Source organism: Cariama cristata, unplaced genomic scaffold (assembly GCF_000690535.1).
Source record: "Cariama cristata isolate BGI_N322 unplaced genomic scaffold, ASM69053v1 scaffold22869, whole genome shotgun sequence".
NCBI classification, from domain to species: domain Eukaryota; kingdom Metazoa; phylum Chordata; class Aves; order Cariamiformes; family Cariamidae; genus Cariama; species Cariama cristata.
In genome coordinates, this window is record NW_009636703.1 from 1 (window position 1) to 9,757 (window position 9,757).

Genomic DNA, 9,757 nt, shown 5'->3' on the forward strand with positions numbered 1-9,757 from the left:
CAAAACCTTGCCACACCAATCCAATACAGATGTCAAGGGCAAATATCTTGGAATTTAAGCTTGTTTAAATGCTTGGGATTTGGGGATTTTCACTTTACAGATATTGTAAGTCTTGTTTCATTATTTACTTCCTGTTTTAACTTTTTAATCTGAGAATCTAATACCATTCTCTAGTTCATCTCTTCTTGCAGAAAACAATGACGACTTCTGTAGTTTGTTACATGAACTTGTTTCAGTTCAAAGACATTTGTACCTGGGCTGTGTAAATGCTTTGTGTGCAGTCCTCTGGCCCTCAGGAATGTCATCAATAGTGTATTTTTTAAAAAAATCAGTTTTCATTCTATTTTTAACAATGTGTTTTAGATCTATTTTGGTGCCTGGGACAGAGGAGCACCTGAATTGGGGTTTATTGATGTAAGGCAAGCTCGTGTGCCCAGCCTTCTGAAGGTCTAGTTTTATTGTGCAGGGTTCTGCATTTCTGGAAGAGTCTGCTACTGTAATTGAATCCCATGTTCTCTTAGTTTTCAAGGTTTATTATTGCTTTCTACCAAGGTCAGAAAATAGTTGTTTAACAGTACATTTGAGCCCTACTGGGTGAAGATAATCTGATTAATCCCTGCAGGATGAATAACTCTATTTCAGTTTGAGGTTAAAGTGGCAGTTTTGCAGTTTTCAGAGATGATGTGTTTACATGTTTATTGGTTAATGTGGGGCTTTTGTTCTTGTTTTGGTTTTAGGACTGCACTGTGGCTGACATGGAAGATAAAGTTCAGACTGTAGTAAGTACATGTTTCTGTTGAAACTCAGCTGCCTACATTCACAGTTATTTTGGTGGCTTCTACGCTGACTGTACTGACAACAGCTTTCCAATCCCACACATACAAGGATATCATGCAAGAAAACATTGTTATGGGCTATTTTGTGATAATTCTTTACTGTAGAGGAAATTAATGAAATTTGGACAGACAGGTAGCGCATGTAATAGCACGGTGTCAAGTATTCCTTAAAGTTTCATTGCGTAGCTATTTTTTTTCAAGAGAATTTTGACCTCAGATTTTCAAGGGAAGGGTAGTACTGTAGAACGATTGTAGGCTAAATAAATGAGTTATGCCTGTAATGTGCATTTAGTGCCTTAATAAGCAGACATTATGCTTTATTAAGCTTCTTCACATAAAAGAACTGCCATGCCACAGAACTGAAGTTCTATCTCTGATTGTACTTGAGCTTGAGTTTTCAGGGTTGTTTGAAGCAGCCTTGTGACAAAATGAGGAGCGTAATGGAATGCTTTTTATATTTTGTAACAATTAATCATAGCTTCCTGCTTTTGACATGAACCAGGCTGTGCTCTTTGATAAGGCCTTCCGCTAGCTCATAGATGCCTAAGAATTTAGTAGCACAATAACTAAAAATAGTTTTGTCCATAAATAATGAGACCACGTAAAAGGGAGTTTTTTGCATCTTTGTTTTTCCATTTGTGCACACCCGCTCTGAAAGTAGGTATTGTTGTTTGGAGTTCCCTTGTTTGAGCAGTTCCTTGCATTCACACTTAAGCATTGTTTTGATTTATTTTATTGCTGCAGTTATAAATCTGATGTAAAACAAAAGAAAAAACGTTGAAACGATTGTTTCGAGGGACCATTGTAATCCAGACCAATGTCTTCCTACGAGACGACCCCCCCCGTCCTATAATTACATGTGTCTACTTTGACTGAAGGATTCAAACCCCTCGTGAAAGATGGCTTACCTTACTGGTTCCCACATTGTGTATAACTAACTACTGTACTGTGTACTAATCCTCTCTCCCTAATCCTTGAAGTTTTTGTAACCTACTTTGAGTTTCAGCATTGCTTCAGTTAACATCAAGACCCAAAATGCACTGAGGGGCATTAATGAAATTTGTGAGTGTAGGGAGGGCACAGATTTTTTCGGACTATGATTTTATTTTTTTTTCTGATTAATTAGCCATTCTTCTAGTTAAAAGTTCTACGAGACAAAGCTGTTCTGCCTCTGACTTTACTGACACACATGCAAGGTCAGAATTCGCCTTTAGTTATAATGTTGGCTTAGGATCAGTTATGTTTTGGTCAAAAGGAAATATGAACCTTGCCTTCATAAGCATTCCAGAAACGGTCAATTCAGAGGCATGGTGGAGAGAAGTAATGCTGAAATGCTTAAGTGCTAGATGTCCTACCTTATACTGTAAAGCTTTGTGCAGATAAGTCAGTGGCCAGCACCTCACTTTTTCTGACACATGGCCAATTTTATTCTCATAGCAGAAATAAAGAATAGCATTAAAAACTGTCAATTGTTCCCGCAAGGAATCATCAAAATGGTTCAATATTTTAATGGGTTATATTTTGGTTAAAGCAAACAACCCCCAAACACAATTTTTTGCTATATTTTGCGTGTTTCTTTTTTTAAGCAGAGGATGTCTTGGCATCTGTTAGCAATGATGAGGTGGCACTAATGGAAATAGTTTATTTGTACTAGGTTACAGTAAGAAGATAAAGGTGCTGCAAAATAGATCTATACAAATGAATCTTCTATTTCGATGATTCTTAACTATGCTTTATTAGTGGACCAAGCTTTAGAACTCATTTCCTTTCCGGTTTTGAAAACTGAAAGAGGAAGAAGCCAGGGGAGAAGTTTTGTAACTGTTTTTTGTACATTCTCATTGTAGGCCAAGACTTTAAATAGCATTTGTGATAAAGCCATCCGATCAACTACAGATCCATTGATGAGCCAGTGTGCATGTCTGGAGGAGGTTCATTTAACCAACATTAAACCTGGGGAAGGCCTGGTAAGAACCAACTCTGGAGTGTCCTGATGTCCCCAGTGTTTAATAAGGAGTCTTGTGAGCCACTGCATGTGTGTGTATAGCAAGATGTTTCAAAACCAGTAATATCCTACAGGGAACAGAAAGAAGCATGGGGAGGAACTCTGAAGGTTAATTGGCAGGCAGTGTGCTGGAGTGGCTGCTAGAGATAGGCATGCATGTTAATAGGTTTGATCCCAAATGGAATTTTTGATGGTAAATTGTTTGCAGATTTGTGTCTTAACCAGGATATTGGGGAATTTACAAATGCTTGTGAAATCAGTCATTTTATTTTTGCAGGTTACCTTAACCAGCTGTTTTTTCTAATGGGGGCTAGGGGAGGGAGAAGTTGATGAGAAAATGATGTTTGTATTTTGAAAGATGCATTTTTATGTGCATCTATAGCAAGATTGAGAAGAATATGAGGATTTTTGAGGTTTGTTGTTAGCAAGAATATGAAAAATCCTTTTAAATGTTCAGTGGCCTTGTAATGTTACCGAATGTAGTTTGGTCAGTAGGTGCTGCTTAGCTGAGTGCTGGTTATGAGAAACTGAGTTTGAAATCTTGGTGGATTTTCTGACTGGCGAACAGACGTGTTAGAATGAGTTGGAGGGAATATAAATTCTTAAGAGCATTTGTATTCTCCCCAGCCCCGAAGGCAGAAGAGATGAGCACTTTTCAAGGAAGCTTTACAGTCTTACTGTGCTATATAGTTTTACTTAGGCCACTGGATTTGACTGAATCAGTCATGCGTTCTTGAAATTATGGGGATCTCTTTGTTAATGCACAAGCTACAACAAAGCAAAGTCAGCCCAGCTTGGACTAAGAAACGAGGAAGTAGGTGCACACAATTAGATACTGACAGGCAAACAGGGAAGGGAATTGGCTGGAGAGGAAGGGGCAAAAGAATCTGTTATTTTCCCTTGTACTTCTAAGCAAATGTGGTAACTTCAGGCAGACAAGCTGCCTACAACTCCTGAGTAACATCCAGTTCTATACAGCTCTGTGTGAATGCTTCTGACAACAGACGTAGGTAGGAAAAGTAGAGATGTGTTTGTTCATAAATAATGAAACCAATGTACTGGTCACCTCTTGTAGGTAAGTCTATGCAATTATTAGTTAATAGCCTGTTGGTGATTTTTAATTTGGTGTTCATATGGTCAACGCCCACTGCATCTGAGTTTGTCCTTGCATTCACAGTCAGCATTAACATATAGAGCCACAAATACTTAGTTCTGCCAGAGTGTTTGTTGCTTATGTTCAGCTCTGTGGTTACAAGGCAATCTGTATATTGACTTGCCAGGAGAAATTGTAAAAGAACATGTAGGCAATATTTGTAGCCCACCTGTGTAAGTGTGCTTTGTATGGAGAGAGCTGGTGGCATCTAGTAAAACCTGTAATTCTCTAGTGCAGACCAGGCAGTAAGGAAATAGTTTTCTTCAAAGCCAAAGAGCAACAAGGCAGCAAAACCAGCAGCGTTTGCTATTACCAAAGTGTTTCTAAATTGCCTTCCATGTATTAGGTGGTTTAAGTCATTATAAATATTATAATTAATTACAGTAAAAGCGATCTGTGAAGAGGTTTAGAATGTTGTAATATTAGACCACACACTTTTCTAGGGAAAATACGTGAATTGTTAAGTGTTTTTAATGATGTTTTGAGTTTGTTGCCAACAGTTGTTTAATCAGATAAGTCATGTGGTTTTTTTGCCTTTAAACTTGTTTTTCATTTTCCACTTACATTTAGGGAATGTACATCAAATCAACTTATGATGGATTACATGTAATTACTGGAACTACAGAAAACGTAAGTGAAGTAAATGTAGATTAACTCAGGCTATCTGACAGTAGCTTTGATTGAGTTAGTTTGACTTGTTTACTACTTTTTCCTGTTTTACATATGACTTTCATGATATTACTGCTTTAAATACTGTGTGATGCATCATTTGTTTATCCACAATTTGTAAATATTTTGAGTCTGCATGTGTCACTGTTAGTCTAAACCAGTTTCTGCAAGTACCTGAGTTAGTTCAAATGCTTGGCATTGAAATAATTGCTTTAATAAGTTACTGTGTCCACTGTTCTGAGTACTTACGGTATCTTGCTTAACAAAATCTTAAATGTATTTGCTCTCCGCTGGCAAAGGCAATCTCCCCTAATGGGAATGTTTAGGTGGTAGTGTGCTAAATTCAGTAATGAGTAATGAAATCAATGAGCTGTCCAGTGACAAAATTACCTTGCGGAGTAAAAAGACTACAAAAAAGCAAAGCTTTAAGAGCGGTCTGCTGGAAGGAAATGGTTGGCATGATAGGCAACTGTTTTTTTTGCTGCAGATGGTTGCTTGTTTTATTCCTACACTGTGAGGTCTCTGTAGCTTACTAAAGGCTTCTGGGCAATCATTGCAGAGGACCTCTGGCCAGCAGCTGAGGCTGGCAAGTCATGTGGTGGTGTTGTCAGAGATGCTGCTCTACAGGAGCAGTGGCTGAAAAAAAAAAGAGTGGAGGAACTTGGCTTTTGCAGTGATGCTTTTTTGTTTTGGTTTTTTTTTTTTCTTTTTTCATGACTAGGAAAGGACCAGTGGTTCTAGTTGTAACCCTGCCAAGTCCAGGGGTCAGGGAGGAATTGGTGGAAATCTGTGCTTGCAGTTCAGAGTGAAAACTGTGAAAGCTTTTGTAGCTTTTATGATATTGCCCTGGCATAACTCTGTATAGGATCTGCAACAGAGGCCAAGTCCACTTTGGCAGCAATTTCAACATCTGATAAATGTCGAAGAATGTAATATGGACTGCTGACAAGCTGCCCCTGCTTATAGCTCTCATTTTGGAGGCCAGGACTGGGGCTGTATTGCTTCTATAGCTTTGAGTGTTGGCCTAAATGTCTGCTTTTTTAGCAGCACTGGTTCTTCCTTGGGGGAAGCTCCTTCCTTTGGAGCAACAAAACTTGACAAGTGACTGAGATATCTGCAAACAAATGATGTCTTTCTGGTGGTGTGGGCTCATTTAGATGACCCAGGCTGGGTCTTGGCTCAATGTTTTTGCTAGGTTTGGAATGGTATTTTAGTAACTATCTCCAGAAGCTGGTGTATTGGAATGCAGTGGAATTACACCCCAAAATTAATAGTACTGTACATTGGAAGGACTAGAGAAGAGAGGGCTTCGAGGTGACCTCATTGCGGCCTTCCAATACTTGAAGGGGGCCTGTACGAAAGATGGGGACAGACTTTTTAGCAGGGTCTGCTGTGACAGGACAAGGGGTAATGGTTTTAAACTAAAAGAGGGTAGATTTAGACTAGACATAAGGAAAAAATTTTTCACAATGAGGGTGGTGAAGCACTGGAACAGGTTGCCCAGAGAGGTGGTGGAAGCCCCATCCCTGGAGGCATTCAAGGTCAGGCTGGATGGGGCTCTGAGCAACCTTATCTAGTTGGAGATGTCCCTGCTCACCGCAGGGGGGTTGGACTAGATGACCTCTAAAGGTCCATTCCAGCCCAAATGGTTCTATGATTCTATGACTGGGGAAGTCCATGCATTTGACACCAGTTAGCCAAGAGAATTCCTGAGTTGTGCGTCCTACTTGTGACTTCCTACGTCACGTGGCCTAGATCTAAACTTTGCTCTTTCCTCTGTTCTCACAATGTGATTGCAGAATCTGCTGTGCGAGCTGGCACTTGTTGTAGGAGGGTCCCCCACCCTCCCCCAGACGGGCTGTTGATCGCCCAAAGGGCAGTTTGAAATGAGCTTTGTTTTTCACAAACTTGACTTTGGCCCAGGATTTTTTCATGATCTTGGTTGACTCATATATGTGGCCTTCCATGGAGGCATTTCCTCTCAGAGGAAGCGAGAAGACAATGAAGAAATGGGGTTACTCATGATAGCTGGAGCCTCCCACAAATTCCCCTGTGTTTTCTTCCCTTGTTGCACTGTTTATTGCTACAGTTCCTTCTAATACAAAAATTACTTGAGCTCTGGAGGTGTGATGATGAGGAGAAGGGAGTACTTAATCCAAGTGCTTAGTTCTGGAGTCACTAGGAAGAGCTGGCCTGCTGCCAGGTGGTTACTCATGGGGTGGGGGAAATGGGAGGAGAAGTTGTCCCATGACCGGGGTACAGTATACCAAGGTAGTATGTCTGTGTGCTTTGGGTGTTGTCAAGGCTGGTCAGAGTTGGTGTGTTATAGCAGTGAGACCGTTTTTAATAACTGCAGCAACAGCTGGTGCATGACACCGGCCATAGATAAATCTAAATAAATATTGATGCTTTTAGCGGTTCCTCACTAATGGTTCCCCAGAGCTTGTTTTTTGTTCCAAGAAAATTGTATTTTAAGATGTATTATTATTAGACAGGTGTTTTTCAAATACCTGTCTATGCATATTTGATGTGTGCAAACATGTATTTTTGTCTACTGACGTTGATGCAGGCAGGTAATTTCACATTAAAGTTGGTGGTTCTTATTTGCATTAGGAAACAAAAAGGTAAGGTGCAATAGATCTGTTTTGTGGGCTGGAGGGATTTTGGTTCTTTGTTCTATACATTCAAAATCTTAGTGTATTTTTTTTTTTTTTTTAAAATCAGTATACATTTATTTGAAAGCAAAGTTTAAGACAATTGCGGTGTTAGGACAGAAGTCTTCTCTTCAGTCCTTTCCCACTGCTGTCTGAAACTACAGTACAAACTGGAGGCAAAAGGACAGTGGAGACTGTCCCATGACTTAAGTATAATTTGGCCTGTGACAGATGTAGGCTATACCTTTTCACTTTCCTGTGGTTCCTCTGGTATAAAAAATAAATCATAAGTTGAATTAATTTGCAATTCTCAAGTCATCAACAGATGTAATGTGTAATCTAGCTGTGTGAAAATTTTCAGCAATGTTCTCCATTATAGATACAACCTTTGACTTAACTTGGTGGGGGTTGTTGTGGGAGGGGGGAAAAAAAACTGCTGAAGCACATGCCTCTTGTTTTCTTCTTTGTAGTCCCCGGCTGATCAATCTCAGAAGATTCATGCTGGTGATGAAGTGATCCAGGTTAATCAGCAAACTGTGGTTAGTAACAAACAGCTTTACCAACCTTCCCTTATGCTTGCTCTGCAAAGCTCGCTCCCCACAGGTTCTGAACGGATGGGGTCAGGAGGCAGTTCCCGTGTTTTCCTGTTAAAATCTTTGAGACTTTTTAAGATTTTGTTTTCAAGACAAATTTTATTCTTTGCAATATTTTGATAAAATAAATATGCAATATTTAATGTTTAAATGCTGTACACATCATTAAAATACTTCATGTTCTATTTAAGGCCTGTTTAAAAATGCTTTGTCACAATCTACTGAAATGCAGATAAAATCAGCTTTAAAAACCCCAAGTATTTGTGAAATTGTTTGTGTCTGGGAACTTAGATAAAATTATTACACTTGTGCTTAGCACAGGTAAGCAGTGCCTTTCAGTGTGAGAAAGAAACATGACAAAAGTAGTTCACTGTGAGTCCTTGCGTTACTCAATTAGAGTGCATCCATGCATCCTGCTAGGACTGGAGCTGAGGTATAAAGAACATTGCTTGATATCTCAGTGCTTAATTTACAGCTTAAGTAGAGATCTTTCTTTGAAACAAAAGAAGAACCTTCCAGAAAAGGAGCTTTCCAATTTTTTTAGTTGATTCTGGCTTTTTTGGATCTCTTTTCTCTCTTTAGGTTCATTTAGACAGTCTGACGTGGGAGATTTGGGTTTTCCTTATTTGTTCATGCTCTGGTTTTGACTGGGATGGAATTCATTTTCTTCCTAGTAGCTGGTATAATGTTACGTTTTTGGATTTAGTATGAGAATAGTGTTGATAACACACTGATGTTTTTAGCTGTTGCTAAGTAGTGTTTATACTAAGTCAAGGATTTTTCAGTTTCTCATGCCCAGCCAACAAGGCTGGAAGGGCAAAAGAAGTTGGGAGGGGACATAGGCAGGACAGCTGACCCAAACTGGCCAAAGGGATATTCCATACCATATGATGTCATGCCCAGTATATAAACTGGGGGGAGTTGGCCGGGAGGGGTGGATCGCTGCTCGGGAACTAACTGGGCATCGGTCGGTGACTGATGAGCAATTGTATTGTGCGTTACTTGTTTTGTATATTCTAATTCTTTTATTATTATTATTTTCATGTTATTATTATCATAATCATTATTATTTTCTTCCTTTCTGACCTATTAAACTGTCTTTATCTCAACTCACGAGTTTTGCCCTTTTTTTCCAATTCCCTCCCCCATCCCACTAGGTGGAAGGGAGTGAGCGAGCAGCTGTGTGTTGCTTATTGCCGGCTGGGGTTAAACCATGACAGTTTACTTTCAGTGAAGCAATACTAAATAAAAGCTGTCTTTATTCTCCTCCAGGTTGGATGGCAACTAAAAAATCTGGTGGCAAAGTTGCGAGAGAATCCTGCTGGAGTTAGGCTGCTGCTTAAGAAACGTCCTACTGGCTCTTTCCATTTCACTCCCGCTCCACTAAAGAACCTGCGCTGGAAACCGCCCTTGGTGCAGGTGAGAGGCTGCCGGCTCAACTCTAACATCGAGATGGAAATGCCTTGGTTGCAACTTCAAAAAGAGAAATATCAGAAATGCTCCCAGGTACTCATGTTTATGTCTAGATCAAGGAAGGTTAGGTGAAATGGCTGTTCTCTGGTTCCTAGATAAAAGGGAAAGGGTTCTTGCTTTTTTTTTTTCCCTTTGTTTTTCTTTTTTTAAACCCAGATAATGCCTTCTTGATACACAAAGGGACTAGGTGTGTTGGGCATTTTAATCAGTCTGTGTGCCACTGGGAGAACTTATCTGAGGCAAAACTGCTGAAACCACTGATATTTATGGAATCCATCAGCATGGAGTAATAAATGCTTCCTCTGTTTAGCAGAGTATTATGCTTTTTCCTGAAATAACTTAGATTTTTCCATATATTTGTCCTCTTTTTAGTCTGG

At 39.6% G+C, this 9,757-nt stretch overlaps 1 protein-coding gene across 1 annotated transcript in view; it reads left to right on the plus strand.

The window, feature by feature from the left end:
• Positions 1 to 737: 737 nt before the first annotated feature.
• The window catches only part of CNKSR3 (CNKSR family member 3), a gene marked incomplete at its 5' end in the record, with an annotated part of 15,032 nt that continues 6,012 nt past the window's right edge, over positions 738 to 9,757 (plus strand). Inside the window, 5 exons of the mRNA XM_009708020.1 lie at positions 738 to 779; positions 2,681 to 2,800; positions 4,562 to 4,621; positions 7,785 to 7,853; positions 9,180 to 9,326. Of these exons, the coding sequence (XP_009706322.1) occupies positions 738 to 779; positions 2,681 to 2,800; positions 4,562 to 4,621; positions 7,785 to 7,853; positions 9,180 to 9,326 (438 nt within the window). The remainder of the gene's footprint in view (positions 780 to 2,680; positions 2,801 to 4,561; positions 4,622 to 7,784; positions 7,854 to 9,179; positions 9,327 to 9,757) is intronic.